At 37.6% G+C, this 27,375-nt stretch overlaps 1 protein-coding gene and 1 pseudogene across 3 annotated transcripts; both read left to right on the plus strand.

Annotated features, from left to right (window-relative positions):
- Positions 1–3,828: 3,828 nt before the first annotated feature.
- Positions 3,829–26,918, plus strand: mafga (v-maf avian musculoaponeurotic fibrosarcoma oncogene homolog Ga). Of its 3 annotated transcripts, none has more exons than XM_051106661.1 (3): positions 3,829–3,886; positions 22,171–22,244; positions 22,867–26,918. In XM_051106661.1, the coding sequence occupies exons 2-3, from the start codon at positions 22,209–22,211 to the stop codon at positions 23,317–23,319; spliced, it is 489 nt and encodes a 162-aa protein (XP_050962618.1). In that variant the 5' UTR covers positions 3,829–3,886; positions 22,171–22,208; the 3' UTR covers positions 23,320–26,918. The 3 variants fall into 3 exon arrangements, with proteins under 3 accessions (XP_050962618.1, XP_050962616.1, XP_050962617.1); XM_051106659.1 differs by lacking the exon at positions 3,829–3,886 and adding an exon at positions 14,306–14,427; XM_051106660.1 differs by lacking the exon at positions 3,829–3,886 and adding an exon at positions 14,729–14,804.
- LOC127162731 (sterile alpha motif domain-containing protein 9-like) lies at positions 8,176–10,625 on the plus strand (annotated as a pseudogene).
- Positions 26,919–27,375: the final 457 nt, after the last annotated feature.

Here is a 27,375-nt window from a genome sequence, read left to right on the forward strand (position 1 = left end):
TCTGAGGCTATATATATATATATATATATATATATATATATATATATATATAGGAATAAAGCTTGGTTTATTTGAAAAACATTATGTTTAAAAGAGGTTACATATAAATAACAGCTAAAAGTGTGTGTTGAGAGATTTACGTTAGATATTGATTATTCCTGTGATTTTTGTTCAGTAGAAATACAATCTTTTATCCATCTGTTTTATAATTGTGTGGCATTGAGATTTTTTGAGGTTGGATATAGAAATTTTCATTAGAAGGAAAACATACATATTCAAGTTTGTTATTCATATATCAAAATTTTGACATATGGATGTATTATTCCAATGAAAGTAGTAATAATAATAATTTTACTTTTCTTTTACAACTTTTTGGGAACATTTTACATGCATATAAGAGGAAATGGTCAGTATCCAGGTCAAATTTCATCTATTTTCTTTAGTAGACTTAAGGACGACTGCACCACTTTGGAGAACATTGTCACTAAAAAGCAAAGAACGTAATATTTTTCATAAATATATAGTTTTTGCTTAATGAATCAGTTGTTTGTACACTCTGGCATTTTTATTATTTATTCATGTTTTGAATTAATCTGTATTAATCTGTACATTTTTGTAGACTTTTTTTTTTTGTTTTGGCCACTTCCTTAGCTGGTCTGGCTGGGAGACCAACTGAAACAATGAGCTAAAACCAGCCAAGACAAGCCAACCAGTTTTTTTCAGCAAGGTGAGTTCTCAATGTTTCCTTCTTTGGTCTTGAATCTTCTGGGTTTGCCGCCAGTTCTGCAAATACATGGGACAAATAACAAATCCTGCCTTGTAATGATTGACAGGGTGGGGCAATTGGCTGTGAATGCATTTTAAAATACACATTGACTTAAATTACATTCATTCAGAGTATTTAATGAAAATGCAATTTAAATGTCTTAAGTGTAAGTGTCAATGCATTTAAATCACTGTTTTGCTACCATTTTGTTATACCTTTGGCTCAGAATGCATTTTGAAATTCACACAGCATTTTTCTAAAATTATGACATGATATCATGATGAAAATGCAATGTAAAGTGAAAAGTGTCCTACCTTTGAATCTAAATTTGCTACAATTTTTGCTTGGACATGTTATACATACGTAATCAATTTGGGTAATACATTTTAATTTTAATTTTGCAACTTAGAAATAATTAAAATATGTATTTATTTACATATTAAAACTAATGTAAGGACCAAACATTGCACATAAGTATGGGAAAATGTACATTTAAATACAGAAATACATAGTCATTTTACATCTTGCATTGTCATTTTGCATATTACACTTCAAATTAATTATTTCTGCCCGTATGCTCCCATTTTTTATTTTTTTTTTGTCCCATCTTTTGCTATGGTTATCACTGTTTCAGATTCAATCCAACATTTAAATAAGTTTGTCAGTCCATAAAATTTGCAATGTGCAATTAGCAGCATGACAGATGAATGTTATATAAAAGGCAAGCTCAGAGCACCCTACTGAGCAAAAACTCCTTCTATAATCAGTAAAGCTGACAACACTGCTGTCACTCCTATTCTTGTTAATTCTTAGTTCATGGACTTTTAGTTTTTCATTTGTCACATTTGTTTTTCTTTGTATTTTCCCACCACTAATCAGTAACCCTTGATATTCATTCAACACAGCTGTTCATCATTACTCCCTGTTAACTCTGTGTTGGTCAGTGTTCGTGTATGCTAGTGTCATGCTTATGTGCATGCCTGTCTGCCTTTTTGGTTAGATAAACTGTTTAAATTTGTATCCAGTTTTCAGTCCATCTTCTTCTTTTTCATTTGGTGACAACCTAAAAAATCTCTTTAACTACATTGTGTTTTTTTTTTTTTTTTTTTATAATGAAAGGATTAGCAAATGTAAGGTTACTTGTGTAACCCTGGTTCTCTGAGAAAAGAGCAAGGTATCTCACTATGGGAAAGGACTCAACCGTGATGAACTATGGAAGCACTAGTTACACCACATCTGTCCAAACAGTGAACCAATCACAGCTCATAACAGAAATCCCTCCTCCATCTCTTAAAGAACCAGGGTTACACAAGTAACCTTACGTTCTCTTTCAGTCATTGCGAATCTCACTATGGGAACAATATGGCCAATCTCCTATAACACATGCTTTCTGAAGCCGCCAAACAGACCCAGCAAGGATGACATATAACCTCTCATTTCTATAAAGAGCCAACTTTAAGAACTGCATGAGCCATAGTAGAAGCAATGACATCCGGATGGTAAAATATGATAAATGTATGAGGGGAAGCCCAGCTTGCTGCCACACAAAGATCTTCCACCTTGAACAACACCCATAAGGTAGCCATACCTCTTATAGAATAACCAGGGAATTAAGACCCATAGTTGTATAGGACAATTCAATCGCCTCCACCATCCATTTCGAAAGATGCTGCGAGGAGATTGGCTCACCCTTACATTGGGTGGTCCTTGAAACAAATAATTGTCCTTCCTGAATGACTGAGTCGTCTTTATGTGTAGGACATAAAGTATAGTTCCCACTCCTACTTTGGCACACAACTCCAAGGCAATAAAGTTATAAGCTGAATCAATGACCTTGGGACTGAAAGCAGGGTTAGGCAGCAGCTGAAACTAAAATGAGCAGTATGGCCATTTTCAGAGATAAGAGCTTAATCTGAACACTCTCTATAGGTTCAAATGGGGCCCTAATTAAAGCATTCAGAACCATGGCCATGTCCCATGACAGGATGAGCTGCTTTAATACTTTCAAACACTTCACTCCCTTCATAAAACGGCATTGAAGTAGATCCCGCCCCAGTGAAGCTCTTTCAAAGCCTATGTGGCAACTGTGGAAAATGCTCAAATACACACCTTTAAAATCATACAATGAGCACATTTAAGGGGCTCTATCACTCTGGATAGTATTTATAACTTCCTGGGGAAGCCCAAGAGCACTCAAATCTTTTTCATGGGCTAAATCCAAAGATTGACCAACTCTTGGTGGGGGTGAAAATCTGCCTGTCCGCTTGTGACAGCAAGTCCCTTCTCAATGGGAGTTGCCAAGGTTCTTCCTGAAGGAGCCAGCCACAGCCTCCCCAGCCATCAAGGGGCAATCAGAAGGAGAGATAATCCATTTTCTCTTACTCTGTCTAGGGTGGGAGAAATTAGACCCTGCAAACATGTCCTTGTGGGGCCCATACTGGCTTTTTGTAGGCACAATGGGCTAGGGCCAGCCCACACCATACCTGAACAAGTCCACATCTTTGAGCACACTGCAGGCTCTCTGTGAGCACCCCACACTTGCAGACTGTCCACATTAATCCCATAATAACCCAGTGTGGGCTAGCTCGTTCAGGCCCAGAGTAACTTTGTATCCTTTGGGCCTATGCAGGTAGAAACAACACTGACTGGCCATTCTTCAGCCACTCAATTAAACTGAAATGGCTCAAACCAAAAGAGACCTTTTCAGAACCTTTTGTTTCATACAGGCCAGGGATCCTTAAATCTGGCTCACAAGATCCACTTTCCAGCAAAGTTTAGCTCTAACCCTAATCAATCACATATGAGCATGCTAATCAATGTCTTCAAGATCATTAGAAAATCGCAGGTGGGTGAGTTTAAAGTTGAGCTAAACTCTACAAGAAAGTGGATCTCATGAGCCATATTTGAGGTATAACAGACAGGAGCCTGTTAATAAGAATTTTCTGGGCAGTTTTCTTTCTTACCACTAGGGGTGCTAGGGTGTTTTAGGTTTCCTTAAGTAAAGCCCTGTGGGTAGATGGAGTTAGCAATAACAAGCAGCAGTAGCCAGCATAGCTCACCTGCTAAACACATTGTGCTGTGTCCTGGTTGGGAAATGTGTCATTTCAAGCCCAGTCTAAAGTAAGGAGGGGTTTTTTTTCTATTTAAAAGTGTACATTGCTGATTGTTTTTTTTTAGTTTTTTTCAGATATGTTACATGTGTGTATGACCTATGTTTAGATTGATGCTAAGAGTTTAAGACTTAAGAGTTTAGGTGTATTTGTTTGCATTTTAGAAGGACTCTTTATTGGTGAGGTCACCAATGGTCCAGTCTGAATATGGATTTAAAGTTATTTTTGACATGAGACCATAGTCTGGCCTATTTTTGACTGTTCCTGATCAGGAAGAGTCTAGTGTTTGAGAGCTGTGGTGTGTTTTCATTACAAGAGGTTGGATTATTCATTTCACATGACGAAACCCTACAATCTTACTATGTTTTGTTTGCTTTCTTTTTTTTTGTTTGTTTTTTATTTATTTTAATTTTTTTTTCAATTTTGTTTTTGTTTTGTTTGTTTTTTGTACTTTTGTGTATTGGCATTTTTGGCTATATGTCACTGTATTAACCTGAATTTAATGTCTTCTATTTTCGGTGAATGAGTGAGTGAGGTTCTTCTGTGAGCATTCTGAATTTGTACTTCCTTAATTGTTTGTTTAGAGCATGCAAGTCCAATACCAAGTGTAAACCCCATCTTTCTTTTGAAATAGAAAATAATGGGAGTAATAGCCTCTCTGAGTTTCCCCACTTGAACCCTGTCTTATAGCTCTCTCTAAAAGGGAGGATATTTCTGCTTCCAAGCATCCAAGCTGAATGCCCTATTGCTACAGAAGCTATGTTTTTTTTTACAGCAAACAGAAGCCTGTAACTCTTGGTTACAGTGGCAAGGACTCAAGGAAGCACAGAACATTCTCTCCAGTCCTCATAATAAAGAACCAGCGGTTTCTGCTATTCAGTTGATCATTGCACACAGCTTTCCGCATTCACCAGTGCGGCCTGAGCACGCTTGACACCCATGAATGCAATGCACATCAGATGCGAGTGTTTGGTGATTAAATATATTGCGGAAATAGGCCTTTTGTGTACATAGAAGAAGTCTTAGATCTTTGAGTTCAGCTCATGAAAATTGGGGGCAAAAACAAAAGTGTTGCGTTTATAATTTTGGTCAGTGTATGAATGGGAGAAACTGCAGCATGCAATATGGCGGAATAGTCCCATCTTCTAAATGAAAGAGTCATCTGCTTATTAGTAAAGTCATTGCGGCAGCTGAAGCTCACACACATAAGTCTCTTTTGCTAATCAAGGCTGCATTTATTTGATCAGAAATAAAAAAAAAAAAACTGAAGTAATACTACAATTTAAACTAACAATTTTCTGTTTTTAATATATGAAATATTATTTATTTCTGTGGTCAAATCTGAATTTTTAGCATCATTACTCCAGCCTCTGGTGTCACATGATCCTTCAGAAATCATTCTAATATGCTGATTTATGATTTGTTTATTGTTGGAAACTTTATTTCCCCTAACAGTATAAGTCTCTATCACTTTTTATTACTTTAACACATCCTTGCTGAATAAAAGTATTAATTTCTTTTAAAAATGAAAAAAAAGGCAAATTATGATCTAAAATCAGCAAGAGCAAATTGTGACTGAAATCAGCAAATTGTGTCTATTACCAGACAGACTGAACCAAGGGGCAGACATGATAGAAGCAATGTTTCTCCAGGAGAATGCAGACTACATCCTCAGATGGTTCAAATGATTTGGTCTGTTTTTTTGGGAGGGCAGAGGTGGACATATTCTCCTCAGAAGACAACTTTCCCTGCCCAATTTATTTTTTTGAGACAGCTAGACACCCTGCCCCACATTTGGCCCAGTGCATGTCTGTATGCCTTCTATTGGTGAGATTTGTGTGACCATTGACTGGTCATCACCACAGACTTTCACCAGGTTCTATAACTTGGACATCCCTACCCTGCATGCATAGATCTTCTCTGCTTAATTCTATCTAATCCCCTTTTTGTAATGTGGAGAGGGTTGTGTTATGTAGTCCACAGCCTCAACGGCTCGGGCCTCATTATCAGCTCATGCTTACAGGAGTCCCCAAGACAAGCACTCTGTGGCTGGGCTTGCAGAGCGGCTTGGTTCTGCACTCACTTATAGCACAATGTGAATGGATGGGTTCCCCACTGGCATCAGCAAGATAAGGGAACAACCAGGCGTTGTTGATTATATTAGTCCATGTCATGAGTACAGGTGCATCTCAATAATTTAGAATTCCATGGAAAAGTAGTTTAAGTCTTTGGTTCTTTTAATTGTGATGAATTTGGCTCACATTTAAAAATTAAAAATTAGAATATGGTGACATGTCAATCAGCTAATCAACTCAAAACACCTGCAAAGGTTTGCTAAGCCTTCAAAATGGTCTCTCAGTTTGGTTCACTAAGCTACACAATCATAGGGAAGACTGCTGATCTGACAGTTGTCCAGAAGACACCCTTCACCCATCATTGACACCCTTCACAAGGAGAGTAAGCCACAAACATTCATTGCCAAAGAAGCTGGCTGTTCACAGAGTGCTGTATCCAAGCATGTGAACAGAAATTTGAGTGGAAGGAAAAAGTGTGGAAGAAAAAGATGCACAACCAACCGAGAGAACCGCAGCCTTGAGAGGCTTGTCAAGCAAAATAGAGTCAAGAATTTGGGTGAACTTCACAAGGAATGGACTGAGGCTGAGGTCAAGGCATCAAGAGCCACCACACACAGACGTGTCAAAGAATTTGGCTGCAGTTGTCGTATTCCTCTTGTTAAGCCAGTCCTGAACCACAGACAATGTCAGAGGCGTACATGGGCTAAGGAGAAGAAGAAATGAACTGTTGCCCAGTGGTCCTCTTTTCAGATGAGAGCAATTTTTGTATTTCATTTGGAAACCAAGGTCCTAGAGTCTGGAGGAAGGGTGGAGAAGCTCATAGCCTAAGTTGCTTAAAGTCCAGTGTTAAGTTTCCACAGTCTGTGATGATTTGGGGTGCAATGTCATCTGCTGGTGTTGATCCACTCTGTTTTTTGAAAACCAAAGTCACTGCACCCGTTTACCAAGAAATTTTAGAGCACTTCATGCTTCCTTCTGCTGACCAGCTTTTTAAAGATGCTGATTTCATTTTCCAGCAGGACTTGGCACCTGCCCACACTGCCAAAAGCACCAGAAGTTGGTTATGACCATGGTTTTGGTGTGCTTGACTGGCCAGCAAACTCACCAGACCTGAACCCCATGAAGAATCTATGGAGTATTGTCAAGAGGAAAATGAGAAACAAGAGACCAAAAATGCAGATGAGCTGAAGGCCACTGTCAGAGAAACCTGGGCTTCCATACCACCTCAGCAGTGCCACAGACTGATCACCTCCATGCCACGCCGAATTGAGGCAGTAAAGCAAAAGGAGCCCCGTCCAAGTATTGAGTACATATACAGTAAATGAACATACTTTCCAGAAGGCCAACAATTCACTAAAAATGTTTTTTTTATTATTGGTCTTATGAAGTATTCTAATTTGTTGAGATGAATTGGTGGATTTTGTTAAATGTGAGCCAAAATCATCACAATTAAAAGAACCAAAGACTTAAACTACTTCAGTCTGTGTGCACTGAACTTATTTAATACACGAGTTTCACAGTTTGAGTTGAATTACTGAAATAAATGTAAATTTATAATAAATTTTTCCACAACATTCTAATTTATTGAGTTGCACCTGTATAAGTAATTTGCCACTGCTGCAACACTGGACCGCCAAAGACCACAGGCCAAGTTCGCAAAGTAAGTGATGAAATTTGCTACAGTTTTTTTTTATTATTGGTCTTATGAAGTATTCTAATTTGCTGAGATGAATTGGTGGGTTTTTGTTAAATGTGAGCCAAAATCATCACAGTTAAAAGAACCAAAGACTTAAACTACTTAAGTCTGTGTGCACTGAACTTATTTAATACACGTGTTTCACAATTTGAGCTGAATTACTGAAATAAATGTAGATTTATAATAAAATTTTCTACAACATTCTAATTTACTGAGTTGCACCTGTGTAAGTCATTTGCCACTGCTGCAACACTGGACTGCCAAAAACTACAGGCCAAGTTCGCAAACGAAATGAAATTTGCTACAGGTTGTATGAATGTTTGTACAAATGGCACATTTAATTTTGGTGTCACGGACAGTAGAGGTGACACTGGTTACGTACATGAAGAAATCATTGGTCAATCAAGTTTCTTTAGCTCTGATAGCAAACTGATACGATTATGTATTGGTGATCCTCAGTTTGTTCAAGTAGTCTGTTCAAACAGCAACTAGGAACTCAACGTTGTGGAAGTTGATACTAAGTCAGCAATGAGCATAGTGAAGAATAGGGTGTTCTCTGTTAGCTCGCCAAATTTCAGTGAGAAGGCAAACAAAGTTCAGTTTGAGAAGAAAATTGCTTATGTCAAAGAATGTCTTTGTTGGAGTTTGGATCGGGCACCAATCAGCTGCATCAACATATACCATCATCTAAGCAGCGGTGGTAGTACTGTGGCAAGGCAGGTACTGTGGAATAACTGAAGTGATCTAAGGTGTGCAGTTGTAAATCCTTCATACTCAGCATCAGAAAATGCCATTTGGCTTTGAGAATATGAAGAAAAAGATCCCCTAAAAAAGCCTCTCTGTACTCCTGCAGTTTGAAGACTGTGATCAAGAGTACTTATAAGATGTCAAGTATGAATTGGAAGTGGCCGTCAATACCAAGAAAATAGCGGGTGGAACTCTCTGCTTCATCCTGCTAAGTTGTAGGCGATCTCATAGTCCAGAGAAAATGTGCAAGGAATCAGCTCAACAGAATATTTCTATTACTCATAAGCTTTCAGAGGCAGAAAAAAAGCAGTTTTCCAAAAAAAAAAAAAAAAACAAAGCCTAGAAGAACAGTTCAAGCCAGAATTCATTCTAACATGTGTCCTGATGAGCAAGGAATTTGATAGCCACAAAATTGTTGAATATGTGAAGCAGTTTGTCAAGCATTTACTGCAAGGTATTGATCAAAAAGTGTGTTGTCACTAAACTTGTTCTCTATCTGTCATTGCTCAACATTTATGTGCAGAATTCATTCATCTCTCAGTCATATTGCGAAGCTCTCCTGGCTATTTTCAGTCATTTGGATAGATTTAGACAACATACCTTTGAGACCTCTCTAAGTGATCAAGCTAGATTGGTCTTAATACACTTGAGAGATGAAAACACCTACATTAACTCAATCAGAATCATTCATTCACTGGTTGCCAAAGAAATCCTCTACCAGCTTCTGGGTGACAAGCAACAACAAAGTGATCTCACTTTGGATCTACTTAACAATAACATGCTCTTTGAGCACAGGTTTGGTAAAGATTGGTACATTAAGTTTTTGCGAGATCTGTTCATGACGCCGCAGGTTCTGACAGCTTTATCTCCCCCCCTAATTGAACAAGTGAGAGAGAAAGACTGTGCAGAAAAAGCTATTGAGCTTCTCAAGGTGGCTTACAAGCGTTTTAATGAGGATGCATTTTTTGCTCAACAGCTGGCTCGACTCAGTTACAAACATGACAGGTTTGAAGCAGAACAGTGGGCAAAAACTGCAGTAGCAAAAAGGCCAAACAATTCCTACTTTCTTGATATCAAAGATCAGGTATATAGGGAGTGGTTTACAGCAAAATGCAAAGCTATGGACCAGGATCAAAAAATGCTTGAAAACATAGTAGATGCTTTGGAAATGGCACTAAAAGCCATTGAATGTTTTCAGGAATGTAAGAATGCGGCAGTCAAGAAAAATGAGACAATGAACAATGCTGGCTTTGTTGGAGTAGTTGAAGTAGGATGTGCACTGCTAAAGCTAATGTCCACTCTCCACGTGTTCTCCAGAAGAAAGCCTTCCAAATTCATTAGATACCCCCTAGATACAGATTATATACCAGTTGAGATAGAGAAACCATGGGAAATTTTTCATTTTACATTGAAAAACCACCAAAAAAAATAATGCTGGAGGCACTGGAATGGATTTCAGAAGACTTACTTCCAGACTGACCTTAACACCGATGAGGAGAAGACATCTGAGATTCTTGAGAGGACCATAAAGCACCCCGTGCGCTGGCTGGTGAATAAGTCTTTTGCTTACGGTAAATACTTTAGTGGTGTTTCTCAAAGTAAAGATCAAAACCAAGACAAGTTAACTTTCATGAAACACATGATGATTTACTATCATGGTGGGGTAAACATCACAACCATTTTTTTCCCTCCTAACAAACCATAAAGATGGTAAACCTGTCACCGTTCTGGAGAACATTATTTCACTTTACCCAAGCAATCCGAGGACAGTGCAAATGCCACAAATGGACCTTGTCAACTACATAGCATCACACTTTGCTTTAAGTTGCCTCTCAACTCAGTCTCCCAAGCTGGCTGCATTTCAGAATCTACAAAGGCTGAGTCACCAGTTTCCTAAATAGAATCAAAGATGCTTACCAAGTGCTCTTTTCTTACTTGTCTTACTTTTCTGGCCAGAAGAGCAGGACACAGAAGTGGAGAAAGAACATGAGCATGAGACTGTGTTCTCTGCTGTTGAACACCACCAGAGGATTTATGACAAGAAATTGAAAGACATCCCACCAAGAAAAAAGAGGATCTACACTCATTTCTTCCTGAGCAATGGGGCTCAGAAATTTCATATCCCAGCTCTGAAGACATCCTCAGTACCCCACAACAATGAAAATGTCACTTATTACCTGGGCTTCACTCTGAAAGGACCTGTTGCATACAACATTACCATACAAACCTAGGCAGATGGTTTAAAGCAAGTTGTTAGGTATCAATGAATTCTCATCTAAAAAGAAAGCCATTTAGGGCAGAGGAAATACTCAGTTCAGCCCTGCTAACAGCCCTGAATGTAAGCAGAAGACAACGTCAACTAGATGAGCCCCAGAGGCAGATCCCTGGTGAGGACCTTGTGACCTAGATGGCCATCAGGACAAGACCATGGGAACCAGATAAGTCCTCTGCACAATCTGACTTTGTTGCAGCCTAGAATTAGGAGCAACGGAACGCTGTTTAAATAACGGTGACTAAATAATGGTGACTTCAGTTGGTAACTTACATATTTTGTCTGCAAACACTGAAAAAAATGTTGTTGTTGTTGTTGCTGTTGTTGTTGTTGTTGCTTTTGATCTTACAAAAAAATAATTCTGGGAAAACTAAAAACCTACTGTCACGATGTGTGAGAATGAGACGAACGAAGACGTAATATAATGAAAAGTCTTTAATAAACTCCACAAATGGTACATCCAGACAGGTAGGGCAGGGGAAAACACACATCAACATAACGCTGAAGTCCGACGACAAACACTGAACGGAATACAACTTATAAAGGGGTGCTAACGATACAAGGACAGGTGTGGGTGATTAACCAATAATAACTAAACAAGGAATGGAATAGGAAAGACCAAATAAGGGCACAGAAGGGATAAACCAATATAGACAGTCCACAGGGGTGTGACATTACTCCCCTCCCGGAAGGCGCGACCTTGCGCGATAGAAAAACAAAATAATGGAGTAGACGTGGTAAGGTAATAAAAAGGTCAGTGTAGGAGGAGGCTCAGGCGGAGGACAGACTCCCGGGAGGAGGACAACAAACAAAGTCCAGGGTGGTGACGATGGAGGGAGGAGCCAGGGAGGAGGCAGAAGGATCCAGGGCGGGTCTGACAGAGTGAGGAGCCAGGGAGGAGACAGAAGGGTCCAGAGTGGGTCTGACGGAGGGAGGAGCCAAGGAGGAGAGAAGTCCTCAGGCGGTGCTGTCCTCAGCACCCTCACGCCCAACTGGAACATCCACCGTTGCGAGCCACGTAGCCGGCTCTCGCACCTGGTTGGACGGGCTTGGCTCAGGCTCTGTAGCGATCTTCTGTCCTGTCGCTCCCTTTGGCAATGGCTCTGTCGCTCTCGGCTCTGACTCTCCGTCCGCGGTGGGCTCGGGCTCAGGCTCCGCGAGTCGGGGTGGTTGATGGCTGGGCCCTGGGTCATGCTGCGAGACGTCTGCGAGGTCTGGCCGAACAAGTTTGCTGTCCTCCTCCGCTTCGCCCAGTGTGAATGTCGATCCATTCGTCCACAATGTGAAGTTGATGTAACTTTGCAGGATCCAGCAGGGATCTCCGCGGGGCATGACGAAGCAGAGGTCATCGTCCAGTCCACACCTAAATCCCTCCATCAAGCAGACATCGTCGAAACTGGCATGATGGCAGGTGCCGACAAACTCCTCCACGTAGTCCTCCAGGTCCCTGCCATTCTGGAAGATGAAGATGGTAAAACCTTTCAGAATGGTGTTACTCCTCCTTGGGACAACATTGATTGAGGCGAGGGTCATGTGACCAAAGAAAAAAAAAAACGCAGGGAAAACTTGTCTCTAATTTGTTTGTTTGGTCAGACCTTCTGTCACAATGTGTGAGAATGAGATGAACGAAGATGTAATAAAATGAAAAGTCTTTAATAAACTCCACAAATGGTACATCCAGACAGGTAGGGCAGGGGAAACCACACACCAACATAACATTAAGGTCCGACAACAAACACTGAACGGAATACAACTCATAAAGGGGTGCTAACGATACAAGGACAGGTGTGAGTGATTAACCAATAATGACTAAACAAGGAACGGAACAGGACAGACCAAATAAAGGCACAGAAGGGATAAACCAATACAGACAGTCCAGAGGGGTGTGACACCTACTAATAAGAATGAAGGGCTGTTGATTTTCTATATATTTTTATCTCTGTGCAGGCATACATTTCTACATTTTCAATGGTTTTAACAATCTTTACTGTTTATTGTAGTGTATATTTCGTTGCATGAATGATGCAGCTGATGAAGATTCTTGAAATGCAGCAGGGTATGCAGGCTCATTTTTTTTTTTTTTTATTTGTTTCACAAATTATGACCCTACTACTAAATAACATTATTTAGTAGTAGTATTATAATACTATATAATATATAGTTACATATTTAAGAGTTATTATACATAATTATGAGTGTTGAAAACAGTTGTGTTGTTAAGTCAAATGTCCCCAACTAAGCAAACCAGAGGAGACAGGGAGAAGGAACCATAACTCCAGTGGTGACAGAAATGGAGAGAAAAAAAAAAAACCTTGGGAGAAACCAGGCTCTGTCAAGGGGCCAGTTCTCCTGCCCACTTACCAAAATACAGGGCCAAATACAAGAAATACATCATGTAAGTAGACAAGTGGTCAAGTGCATAGACTGTAAGTGTGAGCTCAAAGTTTCATCCTCACCTGTGCCATGAATTGTAACTGGTTGAGAGCTACACACCCATTGGCCAAAGACTACTGGAAAACAGTAAAACAAGAAGAAAACTGGTAATATAGACAAATGTAGATGATGATTGAGAGGGGTAATTTTTTTGTCTACACTTTATTTTTTGAGAAAATTCTGCACAGTAAATTAAATGTTAAAGGGGTAGTTTGCCCTAAAATTTAAATTCTGATGTATTTTTTTCTGTTGTAAAAACATACAAAAATGTTGAAATAGAGCCAACTCGCAGCACTTGCTTTAAGTATCTTTTCTTAGAGCATGGAGCAGATGGGTGATGTGAAGCCACTGGCAAACTACCAGGAACAATGTTAATTTCAGTTTAAGAGTCCTGCTTGTTCTGTAGACAACCGCTTTTGTGTGTGTGTGTGTGTGTGTGTGTGTGCGCGTGTGTGTTTGAGTGTAATTGCACAAAACAGTGCAGAGAATTTGAACTTCTCTAAAAAGACAAATACTGAAGAGAATTATGCCAGCTACACCTTTGATAAATTTTTGTTTTGCGAATTCAGTTGAACTAATGTATTTCACAATAAGTATATGCTCATTTAAAATGTCATTTTTGATTAACACAATTTACAATAAATGTATACAACAAAAAATTTAAACCTCTCTGAAATGGGGTTGTAAATATCTTAAATGGAAACCTGAACATTATACAGAATAAGACACTGGAAATAGGCAGGTGTGATACAACATGTATTTGTCCCTAAAAAAGCAAATAAATAAGTATTAAATAAAATTAAAAGTTTTGATATGCTAATATGTTACTTCGGAACATCCATTTAACATAAAGGATGAATTATTTAAGAACAAAAGGTGAGATCTGTGTGAAAACAGCATTTTATTTTATTTTTTGTTACCCTTACACCTTTAGATACAGGACACCTTTATAGGCTTTACACTATATTATTATTATATATTATATCACATAATTATATATATATATATATACCTACATCAAATAAACAACAGTTGATGTTTCCCTACATTAAGGCAACATAAAGGCTTTTCGTAAGTTGAAATGTTCCCATATAGCAAAAGATGAATAAATAAATAAAATAAAAAAGACGGCTCCTTTAAATTAGCGGTGTCGTAGATCCTTCATGAATGAAGCCACGTGATCAAACATCATATGACGTCTGATGATTTCAGTACAAGAGAAAGCGAATCCGAGCAACAATAACACATTTACTCATCTGATTTCACTCACACTTTGGATCTCCTACTCACAAATAGACACTCGTACAGAAAGACACCTGTTATAACTGGTGAGTCGATTACTGATAAATCAAATGAGTGTGACAGTGTTGTTGTGCTGAGTATGCATGCACGCCTCCACTCTCTCTCATCATATGTATATACGGTATCTATCATATAGGACCTGAAGCAGCTGTATAAACGCACATGCATGCATTTCTCAAAGTGTAAACGAGCTGCTCTCTATCATAATATTTAATAAGCGTGATTGGAATCAAGAGACGCACAGCCTATGGGGATTCCCTGTGTGAATTAAAGGCATTATAGTGACAGTTAGGGGGATGTGCAGAAATGTGTGTATAGGCGCGCGCGCACACACGCACACACAAACACACATCAGCACAAAGCTGCTGTTTCATCATAAGGGCGCTGTGCGCTTCAGCACCAGGTAGGGCGCGTGTGTTTGTCAGTATGAAATAATGCTATATTCATATATTCATATCTTACTGGGGGAACGGGGTCTTTTATTATCCAGTCTTTTGATCTCAGATCTATGACAGGTAAATATCGGAATGAACAAGGGTTTCATTTATTCGAACGCTATTCAGACGTCTTTTTCTGTAGGCATGAAAAAAGTGTATACTTTGTTTGTTTAAATCGGATCGTAGATGCTGATTCATCATAATGCTGCTCAGTTCATGTATGTCTTAGCTCAGGAATCAATTACCGGATCTATATATTTGTCACTGTGATTAGTATGTTTTATGTAGTATGACATTCAAAAGCAGATTAGTCGGATCTCAGCTGCAAAATGTTGATTAATAAACGTGAATTAATAAACGCTGTTTTGATAATGTGCATTGACCTGTTTGAATGCTTGTGTGTTTGTCAGTTAGAGTTTTAACTCATTCAAATGTAATTTAATCCTAAACCTAGATCATTGTCTTAAGAATGATCTAAAGCTTCTTTGCCGAATTTGAATTTGTTGACCACAATTCTCAATATGCATCTGTGATCCATGTTGAGCTGAAGGTTAAAGTGACACTGTTAAAGCTTTTTGAATATAGTGCATTACCCATGACTTTATACTGGCTGTGCTTTAGGAAAGATGCATTTAATATATTTTACTTAGAAATTATTTTTACAGTATAGGAGTAAAATATTTTATCTGGCATTGCACATACTATATGGCATTGCTGGTTACAAAAGAATAGCTGTTGCAAATTTCCAACACTGGAAAAAAAAAGAAAAGAACACACAGTTCATTAAACAAACACTGATAACATGCCTAGTAGTTTAATTTAGTTTTAACATATTAAAATTAAACTTGCTCTGAATTTATATATATATAAAAACTTTTCATTATATTGTTGAACCTTGTCTGAATTAATAGCCATGTGGTTTTATTGAAAGTTTATATGAAATGGGAAATTTTAGTTTGGAGAACAGAATTCTTACAATTTAAGAGGTTTTTGAATGAGGTGTTGTACAGAACCTTTGCATTTATGTATTTGAACAAATTAACAGATCTTTTGACTTAATCAGCAATGGCTTGGGCAAACCTAAATCTGTCTTGAATTATAAGGATGCCCCTTTGTGTCATAAACCCCATCTATTCATATGTAATTGCACTTGCCAGAGAACAAGAACAGATGAGCACCTTCATCGAGCAGCAGGGGTTTAGATAGTAGCTTTCTTTTGAAAGATTTATAGTCCATCACATGCCTTGTAAAAATCCAGGCTCACTTTGCCTGTAATACAGACTTTGACTGGTATTTCTGTTTAACATGAGCAGCCATTTATTGGCTGAAGCTCTGCTAGGACAGGAGTTGATGCAACCTAGAGAAAGTGTTTAATGAGTGGAGGAGGTGCTCCTCATATCTTCTATTTCTTATGCCATCTTAAGTCCTTAAGTACAGTGTTATCTGGATGCAGAGCTCTAGCAGCACAGGACTCCAGAAAAGATCAATAGGGTTTTGGGGGGTGTTGGGAGGGGTGTTGATGATGAAACTCGGTGTAAGTGAGGATGTCTCTCTCTTTTTTTTTTTTTTTTTTTTTTTTTACTGCAGTTGTCTTTTGCCTGCTGTTGCTAGGCGTTTTTTTTCTTTCTTACTTTCTTTCTTTCTTTCTTTCTTTCTTTAAGACGTAACACTGTGCAAGAATGTTTTATTTTTTATGTTTTATTCAAAGATGTTTATGTAGAGTAGAATTAGTGAGGAATAAGCCATCAGAGAGCTTAAATTTAACAAACGATCATGTTTAAAGACAAAAATAGCTCTCACTGGATGTCACAGAATAGTTTTATTATTCATGCTGCATCATAATGTATTCTAATTTCAACTAGATGGTTACTTAATTTCAGTTTCTTAACTTTTCTTTTTCTTTCTTTAATACATTGCCCTTTTACAAAAGAAAAACACAGATGTTCAATAACCAACATGGATCCAAACAAAAAAAAAAATCCAAAGCCCCATTCTCCAAGCATGTCTATAAAACATTCAGTGACATCCCCTGTCATTTAACTCTGGCATAAGTTTATGAAAGCTTAGTTTTCTAATTCTAGTTTTGCATACAAAGCCTTACCTGTGTGTAGCTGCAAAATCAGTACAGCATTAGAAAGAGACTAATCTTTTTACAGTGTTTGAGGGTGACTTCAAATATCTGTAATGAATCTACCTTTCAAAAATTCAATCTACCTTCAATCTAAATTCTTTTCTACCTTACAAATTCAATCTCTTTGCCAAAGTTAAACTCCATTGTTATCACAGCTCACTGATTAGGCTTTTTTCCTGAAATGTAAGCAGGGTTGACTTTGACAATATACTTCTCAAGATCTTCTTGGCCAGCCCCACTCATCTGTCATTGCAGTTTCCCCTATCAACTGTTGGGTTATTGACAGCTAATGGTGCATCATCACTTCTGCACTGCTGAAAGCAGAAAAATAATTTGCATCTCCTTTTCATGCTCTGAATAGCAGCTAGTTTATGGCTTCTCTGCCCTTTGTGCATAAATTGGTGCCCGCCTTGAAGAAACACAACCTCAGCTATCAGCCGAGTCTGATTTTTAATTTGCAGTTAAATGGTGCTCAACACATGCAGGTTGTTTGATAATTGACTTGACTCTGTTGAAGGGAGAGATGATTAGATCTGTATAGCTCTACTTGTTTTTTCTCCTTTTTTGGTTTTACTTGATGAAGCATGTAAAAAAGTGGTGCTGATCATGCATGAAATTAAATATAGGGTTTCTAAGCCAGTAACTGTCACAATTAAGGGTCATCATGGCTTTCAAAAGGTCTGCAGGTTGGACAATGACTTGAATGTACATTAGTGTGCTGAAACCTGCTGGCTATGGGTCTTAAGAGATGGTTCACAGAATTATATTCACTCTATATCATTCCAATACTGAGTGACTGCCAAAGTCTCAGTGTGTTTGTGTGTGTGTCCAAACTGTGGAACTCAGTGGTCACCACCAAACATTGGTTAACAACATTTTTTAAAATATCTTTTTTTTGTGTCCTTCGAAGTAAAAAATTCATACAGGTTTTTATATCAATGATGAGGGTGGATAAATGATGACAGGATTTTTTTTGTGTAAACTCTCCCTTTAAGAACCGAATGCTTTAGTAGCACCCAGAATGTGTTACCTTGTCATTCTCAATGTCATTCTCTTGAGTTTTCATGTCAGGTAATTTTTGTCACAATTCCAAACATTCAGAGCTGCAATCTTTTTAATGTTGCACATTTAAATCACTCATTTAAATGATTGTCAAGCCTTCCATTTTAATAACAACACTGAAGAAACTTTAGGAACTAGTAAAGTGTTAACTTTAAACCTATCAGAGTTACACTCTGCACTGAAATGAAAACTTTGGTGAATTCGCCAGTATTTAAATACCCTAGGGTGAACAACTGAAGAGTTCAGATGCAAGTGCCATTTGAAATTTTCTTATAAAATGAGCATTTCTATCAGGCTTCAATGTGTAGGTTTAGTTATTACACTTTAATGGCAAAGAATAGATTTTTTTTCATTGCCATTAAAGTAAAATTTGTTTCTTTGTATGGTGCCTGGTTGTTTATTTTTGTAACTTGGATAATGAAGAAGCTAAAAGGTTTAAAAATATGTGGTATTGAAGATAAAACGTACTTATAATATACAGTTACAAATGAAAATGACCTACAATATGACTTGATGTGATGCTTGCTTTATAAGGCCCACATGGAATCAAGGCATGCATGAATCACAGAAAGTCTAATTTTGGCTAATGTGAATGTGCCAATAAATGTAAGTGTAAGCTTTGGAACTTTTACAAAAAATGTCCTCTCAAATTTGCAGATTTTTTTTTTTTTTTTTTTTTTTTTTTTTTTTTTTTTTTTTTTTTTTGGACCTGCTTATTGGTGACTTTAGACATCAAACTGAGGTGAAAGAAAGTATTTCAATGAAATATTTTTTAAAAATATCATATTATTTAAAGGTTCATATCTTTAGATGTAAACAACATTTGTTGGAGCCATAGTTTGAATATGGTCTGCAACAAGGGTTTCTGAAGGGTGTTTTATATTAACGTCAGCATAAAATACGTATCAGAAAACTAATCTTGATAAATGTTTTCTAGTTTAAATTAGACATTCTAACGAAAACCTACCATACTCTTCTGCATGGAGGCAATGTTATTAGAAGTATCAACAACTGGACCTTCAAACATACAGTAGATAAGAAACAAGTGTGAATGTGATTTAGAGCCTAGAATTTGATGTGTTGCATTTGTGTGCTATTACAGCTGTGTTCATCTTGTTACTGAGCTAAACTAAAGCTATGAAACTCTGCATTTTTATTCTAATTTGGTCAACACTATAGTTTGGGGACCAATTCTCACTGTTATCCAACTATTAACTATGACTTTTTTTTTTTGCTGTTTGTTGTTAATATCCTATTGAGTTTCAAAATTTAACATGAAATTCCTGATCAAATTCAAATTGTTAAATCTACAAAGCTGCAAATACAATTATTAAATAATAACTTGCTTGCTTATTATGCTATGCCAATTTACAAAATACAATTCACAAAACAAATGTTTTGTGCTCATTGTAAAGAAGTACTTAACCACAGAATACCGCCACTAACCACCAGTCACATATTTCAGAGAGCTGCATAATAACTTCAAGAGCAGTGAAATTAGTTTGTTTTCTCTTATTCGTGGGTCACATTGTGCTGTAGAGGACAGGTAAATGGGGCACGCTGGTGTTTCTTTAGCTAGCCCAGCCCAATGGCATCCATCTGTGTACTAGTCCCAGAAGCCTCAGTAAAGCAAGGCAATCATTAACACATGACACAGGGACTCAAGGCCACAGTGCTTTTGTTGGCTCAGCATTTATCATATGTATATGTACTGTAATTTATTTATCATTGCATGTATCTCTAGACCTTGCAGGTTCTGAACACCCTTTAAATTTATGAAGCTGGCAGGGTTTGAAGGTTGGAAATGATCACTGTGGTCATTTGAGTTCAGCTACACAGCCTCCTAATTGGTGCCTTGGTTGGGGTCCTTGCTGAGATCAGGGGTTTTTACCCTTCATTTTGCAAGCTAGCCCAAATGTGCTGATGGCACATTTTTCACAAGGCTGTTTCCTCCAACAACCCCCCCCATGTTCCCTCGCTCTATTTGTTCTTTATTTCTCTCCCACTCTCTGTCCCTCTTATTACTTCACCTGCTTTCTTCTAAGTGCCTTCACTCAGCGTTTTCAGTTTTCCTGTGAGTCTGATGTCTATTCTCTACAGATAATCAGCTCTGATTTTGCAGAGTTCTTTTCAATGGTTTTATTCAGCTATGCACTTGTTTGGCATCACGTGTAACTGTTTATGGGTCTGATCACAACCCAAAGCAAACAACAAACAGTTATAATATAATACTGCAGAAAAACCTAACTTTTATCTTCATACCTAAATCTCAGTTGACCAGACAGTAATTCAAGCAAATCTCTAACCTTCTGATGTATTGTGCTCACTACAGTGACCAGGTCTATAAATTTATAATACATTTTAACCATTTATGTTACCAAGTATGTTGTTTCATCCAAACCACCATCCAGCCTTGGATGGTGATGTTGTAATTCACAAAGCAAGCAAAAGTTCTTTTCAGCTATCCACATACAGTACATTTAAAATATTAAAATATTTGATAAAGCACAAAGTACTTCAGAATCATTATGCATTATCTTCCATTGTAAAATACATAATTCTGGTGGGAAATACAGTAGAAAATGCACATTGCAGCATTATATTTTAACATTTATATATTAATTTCACTCACACACACACACAAGCAGGTGATCACCAGTGTGTGGCAGAGCCTGTGTGTTTGGCAGCCACTGGGGTGGTAGAAAGCCACTGACCCAAAAGAAGGTGTATGTGTGTGTGTAGATGGTTGGATGTAGAGAAAGAGGCATGTCTGATAGCCGCCGCTGTCTCTGCCCATGTGGCAACATCCCCACTGTGACACATCTGCTTCAATTTTATCCCTGCATGCTCTTCTCAGGTCATAATCGCTGTTGTCTGTGATGATAATAGGGTCTTTGGCCAGGTAAGATATTATTTTTTTCCACATTTCTGCAGCACTGCTAATTATCTGGCCTTTTTTTGTTACATGAGCTCAATGATACAGTATGTTGTGAATGACCCCAACTTTATACAAGCATTGTCCAAGCGTTTTGATAAAAATAAAACCAGCACTATAATGGGATTGTCTTTCCAGGATCTGATATTGAGGTCTTAATAAAATTTAATCAATAATGGGTAATTTATTGGCACTTAATTTGCTGTTTATTGGTGGTTTTGGTCTTATCTTCCCACAAGACAGTTTGGTGTTTCTGAGATGCTTTCAGTTGTTTGCAGTAACCACTTTTTATAGCTGTACCTTGGTTGTTACAACCCTATAGTTTTATGTTTTGTTCTATCTTTGCGCTGTTTTTGCTATGTCCAGACTGGTGCAGCCACATCCAGTGGTACTTAAAAATAAATGTAGTTGACATATTCTGGCCAGAACGTTAGCATGAAGAGTTTGATTGTGTAATGCAGCAGAGTTTGTGCGTAAGAGACTTGTTTAGCGAGAGTGTTTGTGAGTACAGATTGTTTGTTTGGATTGGGATTGTGTTTGAGAAAGTTTGTGCTTGTTTCATTTGACTTTTACTGACTCTGATTTCAAATTGCCCTCTTAACTTGTTTTTGACAGTTGTAAAGGAGGGAATCTGGTGCCATTTTTGTTAAAAATGTTTTTCGAATAAAACGTTCAGAAGTTGAATCTTCTGAAGTTGATCTTATAGAAAAATATTTGGCCCTAAACTGTGATAGTATGTATTAATTTTTTTGGGTGCCTTCCTCAGAAAGCACCAAAAAAAGAGAAGTATCACTATTATTTTCTTGATCATACTTAGGATTAGTGATTTGACATTATTGGTACTTTAAATTGCGTCGCTTGCTGAGGAGAGATGTGCTATATGCTTTCTAAGTTTTATTTTTTTCATTTGGTGAATGATAAAATGGGTGAAAAAAAAAAAACACTGAGAGAGACTTGCATTGAGGGGAGAGCCTGCATCATATGTCAAAGATCAGAAATATCAAAGAGGCTTGGAGTAACCACCCAGATCACTATATACTGCATAATAACAAATGCAAAAACCGCTTGTTAGTTTTTGCTATGACTTTTTTGCAATGTGCTGCATCTCTGGTGACAGGTAACCAGGAAATTCTATTCTGTGTGTCTATCCTCTGGACTGAAAAACATCTGTCTGATCTTTGTGAACTCTCTTTTAAATTTACAGACCTGTCGAGTGGGGCGGTGGAGAGTGGCTCTCGTGGTATGACTACTACAAACAAGGGCAACAAAGCACTGAAGGTATTTTCAGATGATATTTCCAGAAAAAAAAAGCCTGTTTCTGCTGTATCTTATAAAAAGATAATTGATAATTGCTTTTTTTTTAACACACAATTCTAACTTTTTTTTTCTTAAAACTGCATGGTATAAACTCACAATTGCAAGTTATAAAGTGAGATATAGACTAGAATTTGTAAGAAAATAGTCTTTTTGTCCTCAGAACAGGACTTTATAACTCACAGTTGCTTTTCAATTCTGAAAAAAGAAAAAAAAAAGCAAGATGTAAACCTGCAATTGCGAGAAAGACAATGTGAGATAAAAAGTTTTTTTTTTTTTTTGTTTTTGTTTTTTTTTTCTTTTATTCAGTGGTAGAACCATCACATTTCCTATTGGTAACAGGAAATTCATTGGCTACCATGAACTAAAAGTGAGGACTACATTTTATAGCATTGAGAAAGCCAACATACTGATATCGTTTTAAACTTAAGATTATTATTTCTACACTTTCATTTCTCACTTAGAGAGAGAAATTTTGTGAACACAGCTTGTTTGATATTAAAGATCATTCCAGTTGCCCTCAGTCTCCCCTGGCCTCCCTTCCCTCTCTTCTCTCTTGATCTCGTCCCATGTGGTTGCCCTCTAGGTGAAGCGAGAGCCAGGTGAAAATGGCACAAGTCTTACGGATGATGAGCTGGTGTCTATGTCTGTGCGGGAGCTGAACCAGCACTTGCGTGGTCTGTCCAAGGAGGAAATTCTGCAGTTGAAACAGCGGCGGCGCACACTCAAAAACCGTGGCTATGCTGCCAGCTGCCGCGTCAAACGTGTGACACAAAAGGAGGAGCTGGAGAAGCAGAAGGCGGAGCTTCAGCAGGAAGTAGAGAAGCTTGCCTCGGAAAATGCTAGCATGAAGGTGGAGCTTGATGTGCTGCGCTCCAAATATGAGGCTCTCCAGAGTTTTGCCAGAACTGTGGCCCGCAGCCCTGTTGCCGCTGCCAGGGGCCCCATCACATCTGTCATAGGGCCCCTCATACCAGGCAAAGTGGCTGCCACTAGTGTCATCACCATTGTCAAGTCCAAAACAGAAGCACGATCATAATGCACAAATGGGGGACAATTGTAAGTATACTGGTCAGCGTATTCATCAGGCACAGGGTTGCTTAAGTTTTATTTTAAAGTTTTATATTAATTGATAAAATTCAGAAAGATCTTCTTTGTGACTATAAAAATATATACAGACAACACTAAAGTATATCTGATGTCATTTACAACCCTTGTTGTTAATGAACAGCAATTATTATCAACATATCATTTAATCAGAATATTATACACTTGAGGTTCACCCAAAAATGATTAAAACATTTGCCATGTTGTTACCATCATGTTGTACTAAACCCATATGACTTTGTCCATAAAACACAAAAGTTATTTTTGTGCTGCTTTTTTCCACACATTGACTGGCAAGTGTCAATCTCTACAAAAGTATTTAAAATGCACTGTAAAGTATCATAAAAACCGTCACAAAAGTCACATTGTAACATTTAAACAACTTGTGATTAAAGACACAAGAATTGGTGCCATTTGTCACCAGTGTTGGGGGTAACGCATTACAAGTAACGTGAGTTACATAATTAGATTACTTTTTCAGCTAACTAGTAAAGTAAAACATTACTTTTAAATGTATAACTAAATATATGAGTTACTTTTTCAAATAAGTAATGCAAGTTACTTTGTTTTCCCACTGATTCAGTGACACCTCTCCTTTCCCCATGTTGAGGGAAAATGGAAATGAGGTGCAGAGGCACTTCATTCAGCCTGAGGCTCATTAATTTCACTTTTGGTGTCAAAGGGCCTCTATAGTTGGCAAAAAACAAAAAAAAACAAATAAGCAAGCCCAGCAAACAAAAAGTAATGTAATGCATTACTTTCGATAAAATACTAGTAAGTTTTTATGGAGTGACGCAGTATTGTAATGCATTGCTTTTAAAAGTAACTTAACACTGTCTGTCATTGACATCAAACTTTATGCAGTGCATGTCATGACACCAAATTTTAAATGTGTGTATTCCCTACTGAACAGAGGGAGAGATAGTTAATGAATAACTTGAATTTAAATGTGTGTCTGATAGATTTATTTATTTATTTTTGTTTGTTTGTTTGTTTGTTTTTTTTAAATCTTTTTTGTGGCTGGACGGAATTGGCCACTGTATGCATTCATTGTTTGGAAAAGAGCATGGACATTGAGTTCCATGGAAGAAAGTTAATCGTATGTGTTCAGATTGACGTGAGGGTTCATGTCAATACAATGCAATGACTAACTTGAAATGTCAGTTTTCATTTTCTCGTTTTTGGGTTAACTGTTCCCTTTAAAGTTGACTTGACTTACCTGTGCTTGATATTTTCCACTGACTGATATACAGATGGAAAAAACAAAATATATTCACTATCTATATTCTATCAGAAATGGTGGTGTTCCCTTAACATAAGGATCTTGTAATTCACAAAGCGAGCAAAAATTCTTTTCAACTATCAGTTTTCTTTCCTGTTAAGTTCAATTCCATTACTGGAATGATGTTTACAAGTTATATTCTGAGGAATATGACTAGGAGAGGCAATAAACTACTGTATTTATGCATGGGAGAGCAGAGGCCCTGTTGAGCTGTCTGGCAGGTGATGTTCATCTTTTGCAGACATGAGACATAAGAAAGCCTTTTCTTAAAGATATCACAGAGAGAGGAGGCATTTACTTGTTTTTAGAAAATATTTGAAGTTGGTAAACCGTGTTGGTAAAACTGATTATTCTAGCTTTGTTCAGAGTCGTATTGCTGTAGTTTTGTTGTTCTGTGCTTTGTGTGGATGGGCTGGTCCAATTAATTTTCCCGAAGCAACCCAACACAAGCTTTATTGTTGAATCGTTAGCAAATGGTCTCTGATGTCTTACTCCAGCTACTTTGTTTTTTCTTTCCTGAATGACAAAAAAGAAAAAAAAGTTATTTATATGAACAAAAAAATAGTTTGATATCAATTTTGCAATTGTACCAAAAGTGGCTTATTATTGAAGTCTGATTGCTTTTCTAGTAAATAGGCGCGTGCAGTGGGGTAGCGCGTGGCGTGCTGTGTATGTGGTCAGGTGGCAGTGTTGTTCACTGTGTAAGTGTCCAGCTGTATTCTTTAAATGAATATTATAAAGTAATATAGACAGTGTACAGCAGCCAGTCATTCATATTGGCTCCTTCCATATCTCTGTAATGAAGATGTCTTGCACTCAGAACATCTGGGTTTTGTTGAATGATATAAGTTCCAGCTTTACTGCAGCTAACTATAACAAACCCAATGTGACGCTTCATAATGGTGCATAGCCAGTCTGCGGTTCTCTTCCAGCACAGGTGGTTGGGCAAAACACAATTTATCCTTAATGTTTCGGGGCAACATTTTAACAAAAATAGCAAGACCTGAATGTAAAGTTGTGGTTCTGTTCCAAACCCTAGTGAACTGTCCATATTAAGGTATTATATGTGCTCTCCCAACATGAAGCGTGTTCTAAAAGATGCCAAATAAGGAAGCATGGCAGGACAAGTGACAAATTCAGTAAAAAAAAAAAAAAAGAAGAAGAAAAGAAATGCATAGCAAAGCAGTCCCTTACTAGGGTGTGGAACAGAGCTATAATTTTTAAAAAGTTAATTGACTGTCAACCCTGTCATCTTGCTCATGTTCTGTATCTGATGGACAGATGTTGTCTCTGATTCAGAGTAGAACTACATACAGCGTAAGACATTTGCTTCATGAGACTCCTCTGTGAGAGATGATCAGGGTAAGTGAAATGCACTAATGAAGTGGGCTTATTTTGATATGCTCTTCCCTGTTGTTATCTCAGGACATATATTCAGTGTAATATAAAGATTAAAAGCACCAGAAGTACTTTGACTTATAGCCCTGATGTGTATGTTACAGCTGTGAAAATCAGCTGCATGGTTGTGAACTGAACAGAAACTGAATACACATACACATACACACAACATACACATACACTTTCTGGCAATGGCAAAGTATTTGCAGCCATGAGAACTTAGACTCCAGATCATTGACTGCAGTTGATTTAAAGTGATAGTTCATCCAAAAGTAAAAATTCTGTCATACACCCATGTTGCTCCAAACCACTATGAGTAGGGTGAAATTTCTGGTCTGCCTTTTTCTATACATTCATAGTCGACAGTGATTTTTACCACACAGCTCCAAAAAGGAAACAAGCAATGTATGTTGTAATGAAAGTAATGCAGACATGTGTGCTCTAATTATATGAGGCTAAACAAATAAAATTTAACAATAAAATTCAGTAATTTATTCTCTGCTAATCATCCCCTTAAACATCAGTTCTTATAAAATGTTTTCACTCCTATACACAATAGTATTCATCATATAATGTCTATCATTATTAAAGTAATTGAGTAATAAAGGAGGATAATGTACACACAGCAAAATTAACCCTTTCAGGGTGATTAAAAAGCCTAATCCTGGTGGGGATGACAACTTTCGTTTATGAATGAACTATTCCTTTAAGAAGAAATTAACACATTCATACTGATTCACTGTGACAGGAATGCACTGCCCTCTTACCTCAACTCCGCCTCACATTGTAGATTCAAGGCCAGATTCTGAACACATTCTTCCCACCATCAGAGAGTTTTTGCTACAGTAAAATATGCATCACACGTTTTCAGCATATAGGGTGTATTCTTTCAGCAGTTTGATGCCTAGTCTGTTTTTAGAGCTCATTGCTCACATAATGCACTTAAGACATCCACTCATCTTGTTTTCTTGTTTTGAAAAGCAGTTTTTTGGAGTTTTTTCCTCTGAGGTTTTTAGCATACTTGTTACGCACAGCACTTCTCTGTGATGTTTAATGTAGTTCTTGGATAAGTGCCACACTGTACCCTTATGTGCACATAAATTATTGATACTCTTGACCAATGATGTTTGTGGTAGTTTGTATTTTAGCACTATTGTAAAAGGACTGCTGAGAAGAAGACTATTTCAGTGAGATACAGTCACCGCTGCAAAGCTAAATGTGTGTTTATTAGCTCTGTTCCAATCCTAGTTAGCATCCTAATGCATTATAGGCACATTCCTGACTGGAAGGCTGTTCCAACAATCTGCT

The sequence above is a fragment of the Labeo rohita genome, chromosome 3 (genome assembly GCF_022985175.1).
Source record: "Labeo rohita strain BAU-BD-2019 chromosome 3, IGBB_LRoh.1.0, whole genome shotgun sequence".
In the NCBI taxonomy this organism is placed as follows: domain Eukaryota; kingdom Metazoa; phylum Chordata; class Actinopteri; order Cypriniformes; family Cyprinidae; genus Labeo; species Labeo rohita.

Coding starts and splice junctions, on each gene's coding strand:
- mafga (XM_051106661.1), top strand. CDS start 22,209: ATGACTACTACAAACAAGGGCAACAAAGCACTGAAG. Junction 22,245..22,866: donor AGGGCAACAAAGCACTGAAG/GTATTTTCAGAT, acceptor GTTGCCCTCTAG/GTGAAGCGAGAGCCAGGTGA.